The following is a 26467-nucleotide window of genomic DNA, read 5'->3' as shown; positions in this document are numbered from 1 at the left end:
AGGCAGGAGATTGCACAAGGTGAACTGCTTATTCCCATCTCTGGTGCAGACACAGTGGGCCAAATGGCCTCCTTCTGCACAGTCACAATACTGTGAAGTGCATATTTTCAGTGATCAATTAAGCTTTAAAATCAGAATGGAGAAAAATCACCTTCTCGTTAATGTTCAATTCAATTGTGTAAATTGTCCAATACAATAACTATTGTGTAATTTCATGACAGCACCTAAATTATGTGATTGAATTATTTTATGATTTTATCTGAACTCTACAAGAGATTATACGTTAATTTCAATTAATATATGTATACAATTTGAGTTAAAACCAGTTTAAAACACAGCTTATATGTCAGAAGGCAACTAAAATGTCGACTTAGAAATGATTTAAGTCATTCATATCTGGACCTCTTTGTACTCAACAAACTTTTTTTTTCAAACCAAGAAGTTTAGATTTCTAAATAATTGTATTAAACACCAAAGTATATTTTTGATTAAAATTTCAATTACTGTAACTCAATTTGAAAAGTAAAACTTTAGGAATGGATAAGGTCTCCATCTTCAGTAGTAAAGAGTTAAAGATGTGTAACCAAATTAATTTGGGTGGAGTGTCCAAAACAAGGCTAAATAAAGAGAAAATCCTATATTTAGCGACCAAAGTGTGTACACATTGGGTAAACAGCTACAATGGCCAAAAGCTAACCACCCACAAGCTCATGATCTGCCAAATATTATGATTTCAGAAAATGTGGTAAAGGAACTGTGCTGGAAAGCCATCTTATTCAATTAATTTTATAGTTTGGATTAATTATAAGTAAACTTGGCTTGACTTTGCCAACAATGGTACATATTCAAACAATTAGCCCTTAAATGAGTTAGGGAAAATGTAGGAAATCAAGCACTTTCCTACATATTCATAGTTTTGGTGCCTTTCATTAAATATTTACTTGTAGATAATGTTTTCTTTTAACATCAGGAATGTGTCACAGGGTGCTCCATTTGTTTTGGTCATAACATAGCTGTTATTATAAGGAAGTGAGCGCGAAGCTTTTCTGCCTAACACAGCAAAATGAGACAGAGTCTCAACTTTCTCTGTTAATCGTAACACGTTAAGGCAGGAAAACCCAATTAAATGGTGGCACCCAGGGACAAGCTCCTGACATTGAAGCAGAAATTATTTTTACAAGGTACAAGGTTTTATTAAAGGCATTAAGGCGACCATAATGGGCCTTTATGAGAGGAATCCTACATTTCTACTCTACGTCCTTCGACAATCCAAGTACGATCACAGGTTTTGGATCTTATGAAACATTTTAGCTCATAAACTTCATAATTTCTCAAATAAATATATGGTGTGATGCAGACGAACCAATCAGTATCAAAGAACCCAAGCGTTCTTTAAACCATTACTTCATATCCTGAAGTAAAAGCTTACTATTGCAGTTTATAATATTCATTTGATGGCGATGGATCTAAGCCAAATTACTTCATCATTACAGGACAACAAAATGTTGATGGAGTGACTGTGCTTTAGCCTGTCTAAGGTAGTGCTCTTGTGTTTTCTGAAATCAAGTTTGGACTTGTAGTTCTTTTCTCTTTTAAGAAATTTCATCAGGATCAATCATTTCATTAAAAATTGCTTTCCAGACTCCCGTGATATTTAGAAATTACTTTCAGGTGATAATAGGAAGAAGAACATGAATGGTCTGTTAGAAAAATAGACTTGCATTTGCATAGTGCCTTTCAAGACTTCAGGACAGTGGAAAGTACATTAGGACCAATGAAATAGCTATTCACGGGTAGTCAATGTTGCAATGTAGAAACATAGCAGCCAATCTGTGGAGATTAAACTCCCACAAGAGGCACCATGACAATGATCAGAAAATTAGTCCCTTGTATTCTTCAAATTTGTGCAATGTAATCCTTTACTTCCATTCTATGCTGTAAGTGGCCTCCTTTTAACATTTTATTCAAAGGTTGTCAATCCTGTCAGTGCTGTATCCCCAACATATTACATTACGGCGTCATCTCAATTTTGCGTACATGTCTTCGAATGGAACCTGAACCCAAAGCCAAGTGTGCTACCAACAGAGAACATGTTGGCAGACATATAATTGTCGTTGTAATTTATAAAAGGACCTGATAAAGTTGAAGAAAGGAAGTTGTTCCCACTCCAGTTTTCACCAGAACAAGGGGTTATAAATATCAGAGTCACTAGTTTTTTCAATAAAGTATTCAAGAGAAAAGTCTTTACCCAGAGAATGGTTAAAACATGAAATTCAGCACCATATGGAACTGTTAATAAGACTAGCATTGATGCAGTTAGGGGAAGCTTAAGGAGTCTGGGACACAGAGGCAAGACCTAACTGTCAGAGTTAGACCTTTCAAGAGTCAGACCAGGAAAATCTTCTGCACACAATGGGTGCTAGAAATTTGGTGCTAGAAAATGGCAATTAATGCAGATCAATTGTTAATTTTAAAATCTGCAATTGATTTTTGTTAACTGAACATAATAAGGGATTATGGGACAAAGGCAGATAAACGGAGTTTGGATTGCAAATCAATCACAATCTCATTGAATGGTAGTACAGGTTTAATGGACTAAATTATCTACACCTATGTTGCTAGAAAAACACATAAGGCAGAAAGGAATACAAGGACATGTTGATTGGCTTAAAAGAGGGAAGGTGAGATGAGGCCCTTGTGAAGCATAAATACTACCATTAATTGATTAGGCTGAATAATCTGCTTCTGTGCTGAAAGTGCCTTGCTATATTGCCTTAATTATCCTAAATCAAATAACTGAAGATCAAATGGTAGTGGCCTGGATAGCTGATCCAGTTCCCTATTCTTGAAAGTCCCCCATTTTAAAATTCACATCCTCCCACTTAATTCTTTTCAGGGCCTCACTGCAAAATTTTTCAAGCCTAATCTATCTCCTGCCAAAAGTTTATTTCTGTACTTTTCCATTATTCTTCACTGTTGTCAGTGTTTTCTGCCATCTAAAATTTCCTCCCCCAAAATCCTCCTCCGATCCATTTTTTAAGAGCTTTCCTAAAACACCCTCTTGTGATAAAATTTTTGTTCCACCACCTAACTCCCAGTGTTCCAGAAGCCCTTAATAGCATGAATTTGAACAGCCAAATGTCTATTTCTTGTTCAAGATTTTATATCTTACTCTCCAATTAGTGACTATAGCTATTTAGTGACTACATGTTTTTAGAACCCTTGCTGATTTTCTATTACTTTTATTTTATGATTAATTTTTGGTTTGAAGCTGCGAACTTTGAATTGTGAGCAAAAGAGGGCTTTTGGACTTTCTGCAACAGCTTGTGGTGAAAGGGAAACAGACCAAACAAGCTCTTGTTCATTCATGAGGCCAGGCTTGGAAGTTAATTGCAGATTGGTACTTGATGAGAACACTCTGCAGACACTTCATCACTGGGGGAAAAGCATTATGTTTGAACAGATAGCAGACATTAGTTTTAATGTCAGTATCTCAGAATCAGCTCCAACAATTCTGGAAAAAATTGTGTGCTCAAGCAGATGTTGAACTGTAACTTGGGCCCTGTGGAGGAGACAGTCTCTGTGGGAATGGTCAGAGCTTGAACCAGGTTTTGGCCAGCATTTTCTAGGGAAAAATAACCTATGAAGATTTGAAAGTTCCCTGCCTAACCTCCCATGGGCAGCTCTTACACGTTTAGAGAATAGAAGACTAAGTTAGAAGCATTACTGCCTTTATCTGAGAAACCTGTAAATGTGACCTTGATCGACATCTTCAGAAAATCAACCAAGAAATCATGCTGCTACTGTACAAAATTCTGCTGTGGCCTGACTTTGGACTATTGCGTACAGTTCTGGTCACCGCATTATAGGAAGGATGTGGACACTTTGGAAAAGGTTCAGAGGAGATTTACCAGGATTTTGCCTGGTGTGAAGGGAAGGTCTTATGAGGAAAGGCTGAGGGAGTTGGGGCTGTTTTCATTAGAGAGAAACACGTTGAGAGGTGACTGAATTGAAACATAGAAGATAATCAGAGGGTTAGATAGGGTGGATAGTGAGAGCCTTTTTCCTCAGATGGTGATGGCTAGCACAAGGGGACAGAGCTTTAAATTGAGGGGTGATAGATATAGAACAGATGTCAGAGGTAATTTCTTTACTCATGGACATGGAATGCACTCCCTGCAACACTAGTAGACTCGCCGACTTTAAGGGCACTTAATTGGTCATTGGATAAACATATGGATGAAAATGGAATAGTGTAGGATAGGCTTAAGATTGGTTCCACAGGTCAGTGCAACATTAAGGGCTGGATTGTGCTGTTATGTTCTATGTTATTCAGCAGTCTGGTCAGGAATCATTGGGGTCAATTTTGAGGGTCTTTGAAGGTCTTAATTTTACTGTGTTGTGAATACAGAAGTAGAAAGGCTGTCTCCACATCGTAACAAGATGCCCAACAACTATAGAATCAAGATGAGATTCCAGAACGGATTGGAATTCAAGATACTCCTATCTTGGTGGCTAATTTAGGTCATGGATCAGGAACCTATGTCACCTTTGAAAGAGAGATTGCAACGTATAGACAAATAGACCATCAGAGCAAGATCACCTCATAACTTAAGGTCAACTCCTGGAAAATAAAATGATTTTCCTCAACAAGAATTATTTCCCCAAAAAGCAATTATCTGAAGTTGGAGCTTTGTAAAAAGTCCCAAAAATCCTGGATGAGAATGGTGAAGTTGTCCTTATTTAAAAGAACAGTTTAGATCTCGGAATAGTCATGAAGCATATGGAAAAGGTCACACATTCCACTCGGAATTCCTAACTACACCACTTGAGGCCATACATTTTGGAATCAGGAAATTGGGAAAATGAAGAGTAAAACAAAATTAAAACATTTATTCAGTGACTCTTTCCACTGACTCCCTTTCTTGAAGTGTTGATGCGTAGGAGCATTTCCTGGCGGTAATCATATATTGGCACAGACACCAATAACAAACTAGCTGTGTGGCTCCTGGCAACTTGTGAACCCATGGAGGAAATTATTACATCGTAAATTGTTCATGAAAGGAATTGCTGGGTTGTGCTAAAGGAGAGGAATAAAAACATAGGTGCACGTTACATACAAAATATACAGCCCAGATTTATTTAGATCCTTGAGAGGCTACATATTTAAACAAAAACTTTTTTTTTTTACAGTATGTACATTAAATCCTAATATAAATATATTTCAATCACAGATGAAACTGTTTAAAGTCTTCCAATTGAGAAAATTCCCTCGGTTGCTCATTCCCAGCTGCTGTAACACCTGCCTTTGAAACCACCAGTTAGAACTAAATACAGAAAAATTGATAGCTTTTTAAAGAACAGCATCTGCCAATTCCTTTGAAATTAACCATAAAAAAATCTGCATTAGCAGTGTTACTGTTCATATCTTATAATGTACTGGAAGAATTATTAAACTCGTATAAAAGGTAATGGCCAAGAGGCATGTTTTACACTTCAATGTTTAATCCATTTTCCAACAATAATTACACCTCTCAACAGTCATTAAAAAACTGATGTATTAAAAAGATGTTCAAATGTTCTGAGTCAAATGTATCTAGAAGGTAAAGGGATTGAAGAAGATTACTTCGAACAAATCTTTCAGCATGTCGAGGGAAGGATAGAAATATCCCACTACAAAATGAATCTGGTTTCGCCCATTGAAATGCAGGTTTCCAGATTTATGTTGCTGTTGTGCATTTCTTGACTCCAGAGGTTTCGATTGCTTAATATTTCAGAATGTTCAAACACATTCTCAATTACACTTTGTGCCTATTTCAAAGCATTAGTTGTGGTTCAGAAAGAAAATTTAAAAAAGAATGCAGCCTTTTTAAAGTAAGGACTTTCCGCCACATTCTATCTGATGCAATAGAAAAGTTTTTTTTTGGATTCAACTGCAATTGCATGTTAGCATGTACTACAGAGACAGATAAAACAGCAGCTCCTAACCAGGTTTGTACACAATAGATTTGTGCAACGACGTTATGGAAGAATACACAAAGTATTTCCTTGCATAGGAAACTTTTAAATGCTAAGAATATATCATACAGAGCAACACAAAAAATAAGTCATCTTAAATACTGGAGGTGTTTTGAATGTACAGCTCTGCTTTTCAGTCTTTAATCCCTTTAGAATTTTGTCTTGCTTCCAATCCCACTTTCTTCACCAAATAATTCTGACAGTCAGCAATTTAACGTCGTCTGAACGCGCGCGAGATTCTCCAGGCGTTGGGCTCTTCATAGCGGTTATACAGGGGCTCCAGCCTCTGCTGTTTCTTTTGCTTGCTGAGTTTAGTTGGGTCGGACACTTTGAAGAAGGCGGGTGCAAACTCTACTAGCCAGCGTGGGTCAATGGTGGTCACTTCTCGCATGTATTCCTTAGTAGTCAAGACAAGTTCATGATATACAACCCTGAAAGAAATATACAAATATTTTAAACGCCTGTCAAGCAAATTTGTTTCGTGAATTATAATTCAAAAGACTGCAGATGCTGGAAATCTGAAACCAACACAGAATGCTGGAGAAACTCAGCAAGTCCGGCAGCATCTGAGTAGACAGAAACAGAGTACATGATTCAAATCTGGTATGACTTGTTCAGAACTGTGAACTGTAGTTTCTCATTTGAGTTTTATCACACGTGCTTCAAAATAACAAATATAAATATAGCCTTACAGATGATCCCCATTAAAACAAATTGTTTTAACAAAAACCTGGCTGGTTATTAAAAATGCATATAGCAGTGAATTGAGGGGATAAAAAAAAACTGTGAAGAAATATCAACATTATCCTTTTATCTTCAGAACATTAGTTTGAATTAACATGTACTGATGGGCTGAATGCTTCTTCTGTGTTGGCTGCAAGTCATCTATATGAAAAGAGTCTTAAAAAAACCTTATAACAATTCAAAAAAATCTACATTTATATACAGCTTTTCATGACCACTGGATATCTCAAATACTTTACAAACAACACATTCCTTTTGAAGCATTATCACCGTTTTAATGTAGAAAACATAGTAACCAATTTGCACACAGCAAGGTCCCACAAATAGTAATAACCAGATTGGTTTTTGTTTTCTAATGTTGATCGAGGAATAAATATCAGCCTAAGCTGAGGAAATTTGGCATGACGGTGAATACTCTTGCCAATTTTTATAGGTGCACCATCGAAAGCATTGTGTCTGGATGTATCACTACCTAGTATGGCAACTATACCATTCAAGATCGGAGACGGTTACAGAGAGTGGTGAACTCGTCCTGGACAATCACAAAGGCCAATCTCTCATGTACAGAATCAAACTACCAGGCCCTCTGTCAAGGAAAGACCACCAGCATTCTTAAAGATCCATCCCACCCTGGCAATGTTTTTCTACACCTCTACCATCGGGGAGAACATGGAACTTAAAACAGTACAGCACAGAATAGGCCCTTCAGCCACGATGTTGTGCCGACCATTGATCCTCATGTGAGGTAAACCTAATGTACAAACTCTCAAATCTCTGTGACCATATGCATGTCCAGCAGTCTCTTAAATATCCCCAATGACCCCGCTTCCACAACTGCTGCTGGCAACACAGTCCATGCTCTCTCAACTCTCTGCGTAAAGAACCCACCTCTGACATCCCCTCTATACTTTCCACCAAACAGCTTAAAACTATGACCCCTCGTGTTAACAATTTCTGCCCTGGGAAAAAGTTTCTGGCTATCAACTTGATCTATGCCTCTCATTATCTTGTACACCTCAATTAGGTCCCCTCTCTTGCTTTTTCCCAATGAAAAAAGTCCGAGCTCAGTCAACCTCTCTTCGTAAGATAAGCCCTCCATTCCAGGCAGCATCCTGGTAAACCTCCTCTGAACCCTCTCCAAAGCATCCACATCTTTCCTATAATAGGGCGACCAGAACTGGATGCAGTATTCCAAGTGCGGTCTAACCAAAGTTCTTAAACTCAATCCCCCTGTTAATGAAAGCCCAAACACCATATGCTTTTTTAACAACCCAGTCCACTTGGGTGGCCATTTTAAGGAATCTATGCACCTGCACACCAAGATCCCACTGCTCCTCCACACTGCCAAGAATCCTGTCTTTAATCCTGTACTCAACTTTCAAGTTTAACCTTCCAAAATGCATCACTTCGCATTTATCCAGGTTGAACTCCATCTGCCACCTCTCAGCCCATCTCTGCATACTGTCAATGTCCCGGTGCAGCCTACAACAGCCCTCTATACTGTCAACGATACCTCCAACCTTTGTGTCATCTGCAAACTTGCTAACCCACCCTTCAATCTCCTCATCCAAGTCATTAATAAAAATTACAAAGAGTAGAGGTCCAAGAACAGAGCCCTGTGGAACACCATTCACCGCTGACTTCCAGCCAGAATATTTTCCTTCCACTACCACTCGCTGTTTTCTGTCGACCAGCCAATTCTGTATCCAGACAGCTAAATTCCCCTGTATCCCATTCCCCCTGACCTTCTGAACGAGCCTCCATGGGGAACCTGATCAAATGCCTTACCTGAAGTCCATATACACAACATCCACCGCTCGATCCTCATCAACTTGTCTAGTAACATCCTCAAAGAACTCAAGATTTGTGAGGCATGACCTGCCCCTCACAAAGTGTTCTGACTGCCTTTAATCAAGCCATGCTCTTCCAGATGGTCATAAATCCTATCCTTTCTAAAACCTTGCAGACGACAGACGTGAGATTGACTGGGCTGTAATTGCCGGGGATTTCCCTATTTTCTTTCTTGAAGAGAGGAATTACATTTGCCTCCCTCCAGTCCTCAGGTACAGAAGCCTAAACACACGCACCAGCCGGGTTCGAAACAGTTTCTATCCTACTGTTGTTAGAATACTGAATGGACTCACAAACTCTTAGCATTCGCCTGTACCTGTGTTTTTGTTTTTGCTGCTGATTACTTATTATTTACTATCTTTGCTACTTAACTCTGTGATCTGCCTGTTTGGCTCGCAAGACAAAGCTTTTCACTGTGCCTCGATACACGTGACAATAAATTCAATTCAATTTAATTCAAGCTCTTTCTCGAAGCAACACCAACTAGGAAAGGGCTTCCATTTAACAGCTCATCCAGAGGTTGGCACTCCCAACAGTGGAGTCCTCTCTCTATACTCCAAAGGAATACAAGCTTTTGGTTTTTGGTGCTCAAATTTGACATGGGGCTTGAACCACAACTTTCTGACTCAAGAGACAAGAGTGGTACCAATTCAGCCAAAGGTGGCACCTAACACAACACAAAATGTGAATGGAATGAATATTGAAGGCGATGGACAGGGTGCCAAGTGGGCTGCTTTGACCTGAATGGCTTATGAGCAGACTATTTCATCACAGGGTCTTTCTCAGAGCCGTATATCTCTATGACTTTAACTGAACATCGTTAATGGGGTGAGGATGTGATATGAATCACTCCCTGCATAACACACTCCTTGAAATGGTTTGCCAGTGCACTGAGGTCTATTATCGGACAATGCCTGATCCAGGACACTGCTGAAACTAATGTTATGAAGGTGTAGATATACTGTACATTTAAGAGAGAGAGGAAGCTAGCAAGGACTGACTGAAAGCACCGTGTCTTCAACAAGGTTAAAATGCAACATTTGACTGTGAAACCAATAGTGAGGCTGAGTTGCCATGGTACACAACAAATTCAAATTTGGCCAAACAGTTTACATTACATACCAAGATACCAAAATCCAATTGAATTTGAATTTAGTATCTTGATGATATCAAACCAAAAATGATCTGATGTTTTGCAGAATAAAACCAGACATTTTCAACAGTTAGGGGAGAACTGCCAAATCACCAACAGACTGCTAGCAGAACAGCTCTCTGAAAGATACCTGTCTATAAGAAATTTGTGCAGCAGAATACCAAAGTCAATCTAGGGGAAAACTACAGAGAAAGCTCAACATCCGAAGACTATACCTGGGTTTGAAATTGATTTTGCTATAAATTTAAAAGGGAATTTATCAGACCAGTATTGTAGAGTGGAAGGTAAAAGATAGGTTTGAGAGAAAGGAGTTGTAAATAGTTATTGGCTTTTTTTAGTATTCTCTGTTGGACTTAAAAAATAGAATTTTTAATTTTTATTTAAATAGTGACCTCTGGGATAGTTCTTTGCCTCTCAAAATGTAACAGATTACGGTGCGAGGTGAGCCTCTCTGTGTCTTGGGTCTACCCCATGTCGTAACACTAAAGAGAGAACTCATCTTGTCAACAGCTGTCACACTCAGCTTTTTGCCATGGTAGGGGAGTATAAAACTAGAGGGAATAGGCTTAAGGCAAGAGGGAAGAGACACAGAAAGGTCCAGAGGGGCAACTTTTTCACACAGAGGGCATTGGGTGTCTGGAACAGGCTGCCAGAGATAATGGTGGAGGCAAGCACAAATTTGTCATTAAAAAAACATTCGGACAGGTACAGAGTACTGTACAGCAAAGGATTCAGCTATGATAACACCATTGAATATAAATGGGAGATGACTAAACTCTCTCATTTTCAAGTTTGTCATGGGCATAGCAAAAGCGCTATTTCATTTGCCATTTATCAGCCAGAAACTGGATTTTGTTGTGCATGAACATGGATTGCTTCAGTAGCTGACAAATCCTGAAACTTTGTACAGTGAACGTCTCATCTCATGATGGATGCAAGGTCATTGATGAAACAGCTGAAAACGATGGAGTCTCAGACCCTACCCAAAAGAAATCCTGAAGAAATGTCCTGCAACTGAGAAGAATGACCTCCAACAACCACAATCATCCTCCTTTCCATGAGCTTTGAAATCGAACAATTGAGACTCATACTCCCTCCCCCCTGCCACTCCCTCCATTCTCACTGACTCCAGTTTTGCTTGGGCTCCTTGATTGTACTTGATGGAGTGTGCAGCCTTGGTATCAATAATATGGGGGGAAAGAAATCTTTCATTTCACAGATTCTTTACTAACCAATATTTAGAATGGGGTGCCTGGGAATCAAGCGGTAGGTTGGGCCCTGTTATGACCATGTACTGGAGATTAAGACAGGCTCATTCACCCAAGATGGCGACTACCCACATCCAAATGGTGATTCACTATTATACAGATTATAAATGCTGCTCCCCAATTTTTGAAGAGATTTTTCAAGACTTAAAAGGGTGACTTACATGCTGACAACAACTCTATTTCATTTACCACACATTTTTAAAAAAATTACAAGCAATATAATTTGAAGATTTGGCCAAATAGGAAAACTGCGAGCGGTGTGTTATATTAGTTTGAATGCAGCTCTGCAGGAGGAAACACCAGAAAAAAATCCACCTCAACAGATTAAATGATCGCTGTCGTTTCCCAACTCCAGTCCAGGCACCAGAATACGCCCAGCAGCAGTGAGCCTGACAAGAACAAACTAGTGTAAAGTCTGGAGCCGCCCACTTGAAACAAAGCCCGGAATTAGCGAGGCATAACCCCAAAGGAGAGAAACAAGATAAAAAGTATGAAATTCCCAAAGAAGCTTTGTGATGCTCAAATAAAACACGGGAAGAGGGAGCAAAAAAAACTTTTAGAAAATGAGTAACTAAGTAGACTTCATATATAAAACAATGCGTGCATAAATACAGTGTATATATATATATATATATATACATACACACACACGGAAAAAAATAAAGTACAACACTTTAGGTAGCTTCCAGAAATTGTAGGGTATAAAAAAAAAAGAAATGGATGGGTTTATAGCACAAGAAGAAATTTACTCATTTCTTCAAATGAAACAAAGACTTGCAAACTGACATCTGCAAAAGGCTATTCATGCCATGCAGACAGAATGTCAATTCAGGCTGCCAAATGTAGAAGATCAATTAAATAAACGGGGGAAGTGACTCACTTAGCCCAAAGGGCTTAATGTACCACAATTCACTGTGTAATATGGGCTGACAGCATCCACAAGCCAATCAGAAGACAATTCATATACTGAAGTAATTCATTATGGAGTTTCTATCACTTTCACCCACTGAAACAGAGGGATTCCTGCTTGTCAGTTCTTAGCACTTTATTCTTTTTTAAATCTCATAAAAGACTAATCGTAAAATTGAAAACTACTGCTTACAAAGACTTTCAAATAATAAGATATACTCGTTTCATCAACTTTGCTGATGGTGTTGCACTGACTCCTACAGAAACATCAATATCTCCTTATTTTCAAAGTATAATATTTTGGATGCAGAAAATCTAAAACAAACACAGGGAATACTGGAGAAGCTCAGCAGGTCTGGCCGAATCTATGGACAGAGAAGCAGAATTAACACTGAGTTTAGTACGACTTCTTCAGAACCGAAGAGCTATCCTCTGAAGGAGAGTCATTCCGGAGTCAAAGCCGATATTTGATTACACTTTTGCATCAGTTGTCTCAGTGCTGATCTTCTCTCACATCCATTCAAGGCAAATGTTCATTCTGAACCAAAATGAGGAGGAGCATAGTATACAAGGATTAAAGCATAACCTTTCACATTTGGGATCAAGTTTTAAAATTAGTCCTGGTTAATAAGTTAACACTGACTTTCTGCAGTTCAATAATATACAGATTGGTCAGTCTCAACCAATTTTGCAATAAAGCACTGGTTGTTGATACAAAACTCAGAATTGAGCAGATTTATTACTTATTTTTAATATCCTGGATATGCCTCATTTTCCCAACTATTAAAAGAAACAAGCTTATAAATTACTGGTGATATATACAGCCAACTCTCAGCACAACGATGTTAACGGAAGCATTAAGTGGCTCATGTCACCATCCACTAACATCAACATGTTGTTAGCTCTACAGCCTTCTTTAGTTACTCCAAATGTTGTATCTTCTACAAAACATATAAATCAAACTGAAGTACAGTGCCTCTTTTATTAAAACATCCCAATGTCTTGCCTTAAACATTTCGTGAGAGAGCTTGCAGTGAATGTTTGCAAATTATTTAAAATGAATGACAAACAGCCAAACCAGATGTTGTTCATTGACATTTGAAAATCAAGCATTTTTTGTTGGGGAGAGCTGGGGACGGGAGGTAGTGAAAGCACAGGCTGGGTCAATGGTCAGTACTCTTTTCCTTGAAGCCATTAGGTATAGAACCCAGTTGTGTCATATCCATCATAACCAGCTAGTACTCAACTCCAAGATCTTACTGGTCTATATGGTGTAGTATCACACATAATGCTTTCATTCAGTAAGCCATCAAGAAAACATGGTCATACTTATAAATACCACAAATACGCAAGCATCATGTATATACTTGAAACTGTTTACATGTACTACAAACACTGGAGTAAAATTTTACTGTCACACTTTGGAAAAAAAATCACTACAGACAAAAAAAAAATCAGAATTTAAGCTGTGAAAAAGGATACACTGTAAGAGAAATTACCTCAATGTCCCACTTCGGAAATGTGCTTTCTGGAATATTTGCAGAATATTTCAGCAATAACATGATAGCAGATAATGGCATCTCACTGGTGCCATTAACTAAATAGAAAGGTTCAGCTTGTCACTCAACACAAAGGATAAGTGAATGATTTGGGAAAAGACCTAGCCTGAATTAATGGTTTGTTTTAAAAATATGGCAGATCATATAGAGGGAAATATTTAACCAGAGGTAAGTAATGAAATACTTTCTACCCTGGATGAAAAAATACCCAGGATATTTGTGAGTGAAGAGAAATTGTGACAAATAACATTTAAGATGATTCAAGTTGTAAAACCAGCAGAAAATAATAGAAGAAGTGAAAATAGCCAGAAAGAAAAGAGAGATCTAGGCAGATGAAAGTGAATTTGACAGTAGATAAGCATAAGGTGGAAAAAAGCTATAAGATTATACAAGTACACAAGGAATACAAAGATTGGCAAGGTTGGGGTGGGAGCACATGAAGACAGGGAAACCATCTTATGAGAGACATTGAAGGAATGGCAGTAATGTTTAAATATTTCATTTCAGCATTAAAGAGGCAAAGTGAATCTAATAAAGTGCATGATTCAGACAAACACATAGCAAAAGGATACCAAAAGGATACCAAGAAAAAAAACATCCAGCAAACAGTGAAGAAGAATGCAGAAGAACAAATAATAGAAAGGAGTGAGATGATGTGACAGATGAGGAAGAAAATTAAGTGGTGTTTATTGGGATAAAAGTATATAAAAATACGCAACCAGTTTTGAATTTGTCAATGACCTTGTTATTTTATACTTGGAATATAGAGTACGGCTTGGATCATGCATCATTGGAAGGACAACACTGCTGTCAAATGCGTTTAATAGACATGCAACAGGAAACACAATGAATGAATAACTCTGAAATGAAACTGAGAAGATTAGGGAGAGTCTGGAGACCTAAAATTATGGACTGACAGGGTAAATATTTAAAATTGTCAGCAATTTGTATTATCTCAAAATCAAAGTAGAAATGAGAGAAATTAATTGAAGATATTTAAAGAAAAAGGCACAAATTAGAAGAATTCACTTCCAAAACAGAAGAGAGCTCTGCAATTTTTGAGAAACTTTGTACCTCAATTTGAGGCTCAGGTTGTAAGTTTGCGTGCTGAGTTGGAAGGTTTGTTTTCAGACATTTCGTCACCATGCCAGTTAACATCAGTGAGCCTCTGGTGAAGCACTGGTGTTCTGTCCCACTTTCTGTTTGTGTCTTGGTCTGTTAAGGTGGGTGATATCATTTCCGGTTCTTTTTCTCAGAGATTGTTAAATGAGGTCCAAATCGATGTGCTTATTGATGGAGTTCCGATATTGAATGCCAGGCCTCTAGGAATTCTAGCGCGTGCCTTTGTTTAGCTTGTCCTAGGATGGATGTATTGTGCCAGTCAAAGTGGTGTCATTCTTTGTCTGTATGTAAGGATACTAATGATAGATACTAATGATAGTCTTTTGGTATGTAAGGATACGAATGGCTTTTGGTGGCTACTTAGTGTTCATGCATCCTGGTGACTAGTTTCCTGCCTGTCTGACTGATGTAGGGTTCGTTACAAAATATCCTGCAAGGAATGTAAGTGACATCTGTTTTGCTGGCATAACACATAGATTCAGGGACAGGCTAAACAGAGACACGCATGGGAATTCCTGGCATTTAATATTGAAACTCCATCGATACGCACATCAATTTAGATCACACTTACCAACCTCTGAGAAAAAGAACCTGAAATCATATCATCCACCTTAACAGACCAAGACACACAAACAAAAAGCGGGACAGAACACCAATGCTTCTTCGAAGGCTCATTGATGATGTTACCTAGCATGGTGAAGAAGCACCTGAAAACAAAACTTCCAGCTCAGCGAGCAAACCTACAACCAGAAGAGAGCTCGAATACGAGTAGCTATTGACACAGAGAACATGGCATAATTTAAAACAGATAGACCATACATTGGTTAACAGATCAGTATGCAGATACACTAGAATATATGTGAATGGTCAAGAACATGGCCAAATCTTGAGTGGTTGCTCTTCCTTCATGCAAAACAAGTTTCAGTAGTCAGACAAGTTGGGCTTTGTTTACAATTTGAAGAACCTTGATATTTATCGGAAACTTAATCAGCAGTATTTTGTCATTGTTTGCAGGTAAACAGATCTCAGCAGTACAAAGTCAGCTAGATCCACCAGTCTGCAGAGACATTGCGAATGGTGGTTAGTTTTGGCACCCTGATTACCTCATTAAAATTACATACCATTCAGGCTGTCTGTTGAAGAGAGCACTGGAGGGGTGAATGTATACCACCTGCTGGTCAATCAGTGTACGGTATCCTTCTTGTGGGTCCTTCTTCGCTGCATTGCGGAAGAAGCCACTGCAGATTGCTTTCTGAACTCGCACTGTGGCTTTTCCACATGAAACAACATCCAGCTTATGTCTGTAAGAAAACAATAAAAATTATGTGAAGGCATGAATTCAAAGGCACGTATTTACTTAAAACGATCCAAATTTTAAAAATCTACCTGCCATTTTTTAAAAAAGACTTACATTTATATAGCATCTTTCACAAGTACCACTGTCCCAAAACACTTGACAATCACTGAACTACTTTTCAAGGGTTGTCACTATTATCATATAGGGGAAACAGACGCCAATTTGTACATGGTAAACACCCACAAAGAGCAATTAATAACCAGATAATCTGTTTTTTCTGAGATGATGATTGGACAATAAATATGGGCCCAGACACCAGGAGCTCCTTCTGCTCTTCAAAATAGTGCCATGTGACCTTTTACATTCAGCTAGGCAAGCAGACAGACAACCTAATATGTCACCAAGACAACAGAACTCAACAGTGTAGCACTCCCTCAATACTGCGGTGGAACGTCAGACTGAGAGATTTTTGTGCTTAAACTTTGGACCTGGAAGCTTTTGACTCAGCAAAGAGAGGGTGGAGGTGGGAGGAGGGGAGATTTGGAAAGTAGTGAAGTCAACATTGATGCCGTGTGGTTGAAGGGTCCCAAGGCAGAAGCTGAAGCGTCTTTCCTCCATTGTCGGGTGGCTTTGATTTAGTGGTGGTGGCAGCCCAGGACTTGTATGTCCTTGGGTGAATTGAAGTAGTCAATTGTGATAGGTCAGACAGGACGCCAACTCAGAGTGTTCAGGAATATCTCTGGGACACATGCATACCAAACAACCCCACTGCCCTGTAGCCGACCACTTCAACTCCCCCTCACACACCCCAAGGACATGCAAGCTGTAGGTCTCCTCCCTCGCCAAATCCAAGCCACCAACAACTGGAGGAAGAACGCCTCACCTTCTGCCATAGGACCCTTCAACCACACGGTATCTGCATCGACTTTACTAGTTTCCAAACCTAGTCTACCTCCACCTGATCCCAGATCTAATCCTCCAAATTGGCACCACCTTCTTGATCTTCCTTCCCACCTATCCACTCCATCCTCCACAACGACCTGTCACATGATGAAGGGCTTATGTCTGAAACATCAACTCTCCTGCCCCTCAGATGCTGCCTGACCTGCTGTGCTTTTCCAGCACCACGCTTTTTGACTCTGCAGTCCTCACTTTCTCCTAAGGCACGGACAGGACTTTGGGACCAGTGACCATTGTTCTATTAATGTTAAAGTAGTTATAGAGAGGGATAAAACTGGTTCAAGTTCTAAATTGGGGCAAGGAGAATTTTGATGGAATTAGACAGAAGCTTGCAAAGATTGCGAGGCTGAAGGGTAAGGTTGTCAGGAATACAGAACCCGGGATGACAACATTTATTGAGGCTTTAACCAGAAAATAGAGGAGACGTGGCTCAGCGAAAGGCAGCTGGGATCAAGGGAATCCCTGGAAGTATAAAGGGAATACTGGAGTTTACTGAAGAAGGGGGCAGCACAGTGGCTACCACTGCTGCCTCACAGCGCCAGGGAGCCAGGTTCGATTCCAGCATCTGGCAACTGTATGGTGTTTGCACATTCGCCCCGTGGTTGTGAGGGTTTCCTCCAGGTGCTCCAGTTTCCTCCCACAATCTAAAGATGAGCAGGTTAGGTGAATTGGCCATGCTAGATTGCCCATAGTGTTCACGGATATGTAGGTTAGGTGTATTAGTCAGGGGAAATGTACAGTAATAGGGTAGGGGAATGGTCTGGGTGGGATACTTTTTGGAGGGTTGGCATGGACTTGTTGGGCCAAATGGTCTGTTTCCACACTAAGGATTCTATGATGGAAATCAGAAGGATGAAAAAGGGGCACAAAATAGCCTTGGCTGAGAAAGTTAGGGCGAATCCAAAGAGGTACGTTGGGTATATTAAAGGAAAAAGAATAACAAGAGAGAGAATAGAGCCTCGCAAGGACCAAAGTGGAAATGAATGAGTAGAACCACAGGAAATGGGCAAAATTCTCAATGAATATTTCTCCACTGTTTACTGTGGAGAAAGACAAGGTGACCTGGGAACTTGGGGAAGTTACTGGTGATATCTTGGGGGCAGTCCATATCACAGTAGAGGTGAGTTGGATGTATTTGAATGCATGAAGGTGGATAAATCTCCTGGTCATGACCAGATATATACAAGAACACTGCAAGTGGCTCAAGAAGAAATTTCGGGGGCTCTGGCTGATATAATTGCATCATTGTTAGCTATGGGTAAGGTCCCGGAAGACTGCAGGGTAGCGAATGTTGTGCCATTATTCAAGAAGGGCCGCAAAGGAAAGCCTGGGAACTACAGACCAGTAAGCCTAAAATCTGTGGTGGGTAAGTTACTTAAGAAGATTCTGAGGGATAAGATATACATGCATTTGGAACGACAGTGTTTGATTAGGAGCAATCAGCGTGGCTTTGTGACTGGGAGATCATACCTAACAAATTTGTTAGAGTTCTTTGATGAAGTGACCAGGAAGGCTGATGAGGGCAGGGCAGTTGACGTAGTCCATATGAATTTCAGTAAGGCCTTTGATAAAGTTCCATATGGTCAGCTGCATTGGAAGGCTAGATCATATGGATTCCAGGGTGAGTTAGCAAATTGAACATAAAATTGGCTTGTTGATAGGAAGCAGAGGGTATTAGTGGAAGGATGTTTGTTGGACTGGAGGTCTGTGACTAGTGGAGTTTCTCAGGGGCCAGTGCTGGGCCCATTACTGTTTGTATGTATATCAATGATTAGGATGGGAATGTGCAAGGCATATTAGCAAGTTTGTTGACGACACTAAAATAGGCAGCATTGTGGACAGTGAGGAAGGTTATCAGAAATTGCAGCTGGACCTTGATCAGCTGGGGAAGTGGGCCAAGAAATCGCAGATGGAGTTTAATATAGATAACGGTGAGGTCTTGCATTTTGGAAAGTCAAATCAAGGTAGGAGTTTTCTGGTGAATGGTAGGGCCTTAAGGAGTGTAGTGGAACAGCGGGATCTTGGGGTTCAGGTTCACAGTTCTCTGAAAGTGGAGTCACAGGTAGACAGGGCAGTGAAGGAGGCTTTTGACACACTGGCCTTCATCTGTCAGGGCATTGAGAGTTGGGAACTTATGTTGCAGTTATAGAGGATGTTGATGAGGCCGCACTTGGAGCATTGTGTTCAGTTGTGGTCACTTTGTTATAAGATGGTTGTTATTAACTGGAAAGAGTGCAGAAGAAATTTACAAGGATGTTGCCTGGACTCAATGGTCTGAGTTATAGGGAGGTTGGACAAACTAGGACTTTTTTCCTTAGAGGGTAGGAGACTGAGGGGGCACTTTATAGGAGGTGTAAAAGATCATGAGCAGCATGGATAAGATGAATGCGCTCAGTCTTTTTCTGAGGGGCAAATTTTTTTATACAGAGGGTGGTACGCATACAGAATGAGCTACCAGTGAAAGTGGTTGAGGCGGGCACATTAACAACATTTAAAAGGCATTTGGACAAATAAATGGATAGGAAAGGATTAGAAGGACATGGGCCAACGGCAGCAAAATGGGGTTAGCATGGATAGACACTTTGGCCAGCATGTGCCAGTTTGGGCCAAAGGGCCTGTTTCCATGCTGTAGGACTCTGATTCTAAATGCAAATAATGAAACTATACAATCCAACATATTTCCTTTACGTGGGTGAGATCAAAGTTGGGTGCAAAAAACATTTGCAGGTCTCTAACACTTTTGGTGAACAGATTCCCTCATCCCCTGCAGGAATCTACCTTGTAGGTAGGAGCTGAATATACAATATCATAATGTACCTGATACAAGCTAAGGAGGGAGAGGCCAGAGGTTATGAAAAGCGCTGCTGTATAATAAACATAAGTTCTTTCTTTATAGGTTAGGAGCACATCAGGAAATGGAATGCTGTCCTGCTCTCCTGACAGAAGGTCCTTCCCAATCAATGACAGAGATAGAATGGCCAAAATATCCAAGCTGCTGATGTATTTAAACTCTTGTTGAGTACAATGTATAAAGAAATGCATGTGCACATAGCTTAGATCAAAAATGGCACAATTGCAACCAAATAGTGTACCAGAATTTTAACAAGGTGTCCATTTCAGTTTCCCCAAACTAAAAACAACACATATAGAAAACACAGCACCACAAGGTCACAATCTAAGACACTGTACTGACATCATCAACCACAAGGTATTTCTCAGAAATGCCTATCACATTAATTTACATTCAAAATATTACTCTCCAGCATTTGACCAAGTTTAAGAAAATGTAATCATTTGGAAATAAAGATTATAGAGGAAATGGAAAGAATACTCAAGCAATGGATAAAATTGTCTCTATACGACAGACCTGTAGGATTCTATGAAATTTGAAATTTGAAATTCAGCCTGGAGCCCAGTTACAAGTGGAGTTCCGCAGGGATCAGTTCTGGGTCCTCTGCTGTTTGTAATTTTTATTAATGACTTGGATGAGGGAGTCAAAGCGTGGGTTGTAAATTCGCAGATGATACGAAGATAGGTGGAGTTGTGGACAGTGAGGAGGGCATTTGTCGTTTGCAAAGGGACTTAGATATGATGCAGAGCTGGGCTGAGGAGTGGCAGATGGAGTTCAACCCTGCCAAGTGTGAGGTTGTCCATTTTGGAAGAGCAAATAAGAATGCAGAATACAGGGTTAATGGTAGGGTTCTTAGTCAGGTGGAGGAACAGAGGGATCTTGGGGTCTATGTACATATCTTTGAAAGTTGCCACTCAGGTGGATAGAGTTTGTAAGAAGGCCTATGGTGTATTATCGTTCATTAGCAGAGGGATTGAATTCAAGAGTCGTGAAGTGATGTTGCAGCTGTACAGGACTTTGGTTAGGCCACATTTGGAGTACTGTGTGCAGTTCTGGTCGCCTCACTTTAGGAAAGATGTGGAAGCTTTGGAGAGGGTGCAGAGAAGATTTACCAGGATGTTGCCTGGAATGGAGAATAGGTCGTACGAGGATAGGTTGAGAGTTCTCGGCCTTTTCTCGTTGGAACGGCGAAGGATGAGGGGTGACTTGATAGAGGTTTATAAGATGATCAGAGGAATAGATAGAGTAGACAGTCAGAAACTTTTCCCCTGGGTACAACAGAGTGTTACAAGGGGACATAAATTTAAGGTGAAGGATGGAAGGTATAGGGGAGATGTCAGGGGTGGGTTCTTTACCCAGAGAATGGTGGGGGCATGGAATGCACTGCCCGTGGGAGTGGTAGAGTCAGAATCATTGGCGACCTTTAAGCGGCATTTGGATAGGTACATGGATGGGTGCTTAATCTAGGATAAAAGTTCGGCACAACATCGTGGGCCGAAGGGCCTGTTCTGTGCTGTATTGTTCTATGTTCTATGTTCTACATCTGACACCATTTTCACCAAAATTTTGCTGAAGCTTATTCCTTGATAAAGTTACTGATGTGTGGTAGGATGTTCGTAATTGCTGCAAATACAGACAAGAATTTATTTGGAATTTACTAATGTATATTCACTGTACAACGAGGGCAAGGTTATAATCAACTGTGTATGTTCTTCTAAGTATGGAACAGAGTAACTTCAATATCACGACAGTTTCTGGTAGGGTAACAAATATACTTGGCAAAAAACTTAAGAAAGATGTGTACACGGAATGATGGCCAACAAATCTAATCACTGGTGCACTAAATAAAGAAATGGGCATAAACAAACATCTTCATTTGTGTATTTATTACTTTCTTCCGCCTCCTTCACCAACAGGTTAGACTTATTTTTCTAATGAAACACTACTAACTCTATGAATATTATGCTCACACTACATGCTTAGCAGTGGTGGGAACACTGGTTCACAGAATGCCTCAGCACTAATAAATAGTAAAAACGTTGCACTCCTGCATTGAGGCCACTCAATTCCACCCACTCAAGGTAAGCACAGCCTGAAACAAATGTGTCTCAGGTTGCTGTTGTGCATTTTTCAACGCTGATAACACTACACAAAGCTGAATGCCTGACATCTGGGGTATTATTTTTCTATTCATCCTCCTAGTCAGAAATACTGCACATCCAATGGAGACTGGAGAGAAGGAAAGAAGTGAAAAATGTCTGGTGGTGCTATCAATTAAAACTACATTCTATTTAATCTGCTCACATAGTGAGAAGATTTTGTTGTACATACAAGTGCATTCATTATAGGTTTGTTTGTTGAGACCAATAATTGATAAAGAAAATATTTAATATTGAATCTAACTTCATTTGCTAAGAAATGTACTCCCAAGAGTGACAAGGAATTTCCCCCTACCTGTCCATGATACCCAGCATCTGTTTACGGATATCCTGTGCTCTGCGAAGGGAACGCGCTTGGATGAAGTTTTCATAGCACCAAGGGTTGGAAAATTTATTGTTTTTCCATGAATTGTAGACAGCAAGCAAGGTGAGATGATCCCCTTCTGCTTGGTGGAACTTTGCTTTCTTCTGATCTGCAAGAGCTTGCTTATCCTAGTTTTGATTTAATAGCAAATATGAACAGTTGATGAGTGAAAGCAGACTGAATAGTCAACTGCGCTTTTAAACAGAAAGATAAAAATGGTGGAAATCTGGCAAAAATATTGAGAATACTAAAATGCGCAGGTCGGTTAACTCTGTAAAGAGAAAAGGTAAATTAATAATTCAGATCTCCAATTAGTACTGTTCTGATTAGGTTTCTACAATGGCTAGCCTGTCCTTCCTCCAAACAGATGCTGACAGAAGCTTTATGCATTGCCAACATGTAATTTTAACTTTCACATTTTCAATGTATAGGTCCATGCTTTGCTGGATCAACAAGAATTCTTCCATTTACTTTAAGACCTGTATTTTTGAAAAAAAAAGAATGTTTGGTTCCTCAAGCACATTGTAGAAACCCAGGTATCTTACAATAAAGTCACTTATTTCTAAAACTTTTCCACTGGAAAATGACACAGTTTAAAGAAAAGTTACTGATAGAAATAGGTTCATGATCTAAATCCATTCACAATATTGACACATTAGTCATTCACAGGAGGTCATAAATTCAGCACTTTCCATAATCAATCCAGTTAAATGTGCTCACCTTTGGTCGGTAGAAAACATTCTGTACAGATAGCATGGACACAATTGTTAACATCTCTTCACTGCATCCAAGATGTACAGACATGATCAGCATTTTACAAAGCATGGGTTCCAGAGGAAACTCTGCCATCTAAGAAAGATGTGTAAAAATGTAACAGTTTAATATCAAAGAGAATCAGAATTCAAATTTCAGCATCACTTGCTGATATAGTACAGTCTCCAGTCACTTATTTTTGTTTAAGAAAAGCACTCAATTATCATTCTTTACACAGTACCAATTTAATTAACTTAACATACAATTCAAATCGAGCAACTTTGAGTTAGGGGTAGACTGGATCAAGCTCGGCAATGACTGATATAGTACATATCCATGTCCATCGGACCAAAACCAGATTTCAGACCCCGTGTGACAAAGTGAGTTATAGACAAAATACAGCGGGTTATAGATCCTTTTCCTGAAAGACTTAAGTATCCGATCAGGATGAGCTCAGAACTCAGCTCTGTCAATCAATCAAAATAAAATCAATAGAAAAACTTAAATCAACAGAAAATTTAATAAGCCTAATCACCTTGTCCAGCCAGCCAATTTGGCCATTGCAAAATTATGCAGACACATCTCATCCTGTTCTATGGAAGACAGTTTTATGATCACAACGACATCAGCAAGTATGGCAAGGTTAATAGCTGCATGACTGACCTATGCATAGAGTAATAAATGGACCTAAATGAGAAGTGAAGAGGCTGACTCCATTTACTTCCTGCTTAGTACTTAAGAGTACTGATATTGAAGTGAATAAACTTCAGCTATTAATATTCACTTAATCTGGTAAATTGGTAAAGTTTCTATGACAAAACAACCATACTATGAAGTAAAACAATCTTGCCTGACTCCCAACTCATTTAATATATCAGTAGTTATAAATGTGCAATCACATTGTCAAACTTGAAGGTGAAACATTATTTTAGTATTTAGTGAACCAAAGATCTGCGAGGTTTGTCTTACCCTGCGCCCAAGTCTCGTCAGCAAACCTTCATCATCTAGTGCTCCCAGCGTGTACAACTGTTCCATGGCTGTGATTAGGGTTTCCATAGGAGGAGCATCCATAAAATCAAATGAAAGCAGGTCATTGATCCCCATAGCCTGAGACAAAGAAAAAGTGCATACATTTTGAATGCTAGTCTGCAATTTGTTAAAGCAAATAACCCAAAATATGATGCCTGCTTTTAGTCATGTCATGTCCTAATAGCAGACTCCTTCACACTTTGCTTCTGAACTGTAAAGAGTAATATGAATGCCACCACACACAATATTACAGTACCACTGTTGACCTGTGGTATGTACAATACAAAGTGACATGCTACTAACTCCATAAACAAAAATTAAATCACAAGATAGATTTTTAAAACTCAGAATCCTGATGCAGATGCCAGTTAGATCAGTTGGCTGGATGGTTTGTACAAGAATCAGATTAATGCCAATGGCTCAGGGTTCAATCTTAGTTCCTGCAGAAGTAGACTGAGGGCTATATCTTCATTCTGTCCATAATAATAAAATAACCCCATGATTTTCAAAACAATTCAGAGGATCCGAGAATGCAGGAAGAAAAGTCCTGGCATTCAGTTGTGGACACTACAAAATCAAGAATGTTTGGGTCAATTCATTATGCAGAATAGGACATCAGGCAGAGTAAGCAGATGCTTGCATCTAAATTCCAAAAATTGTGCTCTCAACATACAAAACTCCATATCTGATGTATAAATCTACAAGATCTGTCATGTATATGTTTGACATCACAGACCTTTTGTGGGAAAAGTTTTCCTCCACAAAATCTTGGAATGATAAACACTCCTGGTGCTCTGTAGCATATATTGAGAGTGGACATCAATTATCGAACAACAGCAGCATTCAGATAACACCTTTAAATGTAGGAAGTACCCAAAAGCACTTTACAGAACAGGAGAAACAAAGAAAGACACACAAACTGAGCTTTAGGGTGGAAACTTGGAGAGATGACCAAATTGTTCAAATGGCCACAAAAGGATGGCTAACAACACAAAAGGAAACAGCAAGTTAATAGTAAACTGGAATTCAGCAATTAACCATTCAGACCCCAAAGATTAAATGCTAAATGGACTTCATTCATTTAGCAAGTGTTACAATTTTGAATAGATAAATATTAGCAGCACCTAACTTTTGGCAAATCAACAAGACAATATTGAGTGAACAGAGAGATTAATAATGCCAGTGTGGCCAGACAAGGTTTTACAGAAGTGATGTTTCAATTTTTGGGAAACCTTTGCCTGACAGAATACTCTAAAATGACGCATGGCTCAAAAACCCCACTTCAAATTCGGCTAAACAAAATCGTTAATTTCAAAAGGCGTAAAATGAGCAAATCTGAGGAGTCACATATAACAGCAGCACATATACTGGTCTTAGAGGTGGATATCTGGTGCATTCAATAACCTTTGCGACAGTGCCTGCTCAGAGATTATGTTTTATATGGGGTTTTTTTTTAATAAAAGCACAAGTGAAACTAAACTGATCATTTTGGTCATTTTCATGGCCCTGGAGTACTGTACATCATTTTTACTGATTACGAATATTTTAAACTGCCCAAAACCACGAAAGAAACCAACAGTATTTTGGATTTTAGAATCAGTGGCATAAAATAAAAGAGCACAATTTATGCAAGGGCATGGTTATGCTAATGTTAGAACACAGTGCAACATTTTCAGAATATCATGAGCAAAAAGGCATGAAAGATACTGAACACAGAGAGATATCAGGACTGGGACACTAAGACAACATTTACTGGAGTAGGTAAAGCTGTGAAGACACTTTGTAGAGGTTTTCAAAATTATAAAACGTTTTGGGAAAAAGAGTTAAGACTCAGCAATAATGAGTAGTCAATTTAATGTTGTCAGTGAGCAGGGTTGTCAAGATTTTAGTCAGAGTTATGAAATCCTGGTAAGAATGGTTACAGGTACAATAGTTGGGACAGAGATCTTTACTTTAAGTGGAAAAATATTCCTAACAAAAAAAAGATTGTGGGATTATGACTATGTTAGTGAGATTACTGTGGCAGAAAGCCAGCACAGTTAAGGAGGGCTAATGCTGTGATATACACTTCTATGATTTTAAATTGTAACACTCAGGATTCATTATTTTAAGGGAGCTGAGCTTTCTGTTTTGTATCATCTCCCCACACTTGAACCTCATTACATTCAGAGTATTTAACAATGTGAAGATGTAACTGCAATCAATATTTAAGTTACCTTGAGTGACAGTACTGTACTAGCGAGATTCGTTCTTTGAATTTCAGGAACATTTGTGGTCAACATTTCGTCCCTGTAGGCACGTTCAGTGTAGAGTCGATAACATTTCCCAGGTCCCGTCCTTCCTGCACGACCAGCGCGCTGCTTAGCTTGAGCCTATGGGCAAAAGATAGAATTGAAACTTTAAAAGAGGAAGTGCCTAAAATTAAACATT

General features: G+C 39.3%; 1 protein-coding gene across 2 annotated transcripts in view; it reads right to left on the bottom strand.

Annotated features, from left to right (window-relative positions):
• Positions 1 to 5112: 5112 nt before the first annotated feature.
• Positions 5113 to 26467, bottom strand: part of dhx8 (DEAH (Asp-Glu-Ala-His) box polypeptide 8) — a 51767-nt gene continuing 30412 nt past the window's right edge. For both annotated transcript variants that reach the window (XM_072561573.1, XM_072561574.1), the window contains 6 exons: positions 26254 to 26409; positions 23978 to 24115; positions 22976 to 23104; positions 22187 to 22383; positions 15746 to 15925; positions 5113 to 6449 (listed from right to left, as the gene is read on the bottom strand). In XM_072561573.1, coding sequence (XP_072417674.1) covers positions 6230 to 6449; positions 15746 to 15925; positions 22187 to 22383; positions 22976 to 23104; positions 23978 to 24115; positions 26254 to 26409 — 1020 coding nt within the window. In that variant the 3' untranslated portion in view covers positions 5113 to 6229. The remainder of the gene's footprint in view (positions 6450 to 15745; positions 15926 to 22186; positions 22384 to 22975; positions 23105 to 23977; positions 24116 to 26253; positions 26410 to 26467) is intronic.

Source organism: Chiloscyllium punctatum, chromosome 42, assembly GCF_047496795.1.
Source record: "Chiloscyllium punctatum isolate Juve2018m chromosome 42, sChiPun1.3, whole genome shotgun sequence".
Classification (NCBI taxonomy): domain Eukaryota; kingdom Metazoa; phylum Chordata; class Chondrichthyes; order Orectolobiformes; family Hemiscylliidae; genus Chiloscyllium; species Chiloscyllium punctatum.
The sequence above is the reverse complement of the archived record's forward strand: the minus strand, read 5'-3'. Positions and strand labels throughout refer to the sequence as shown.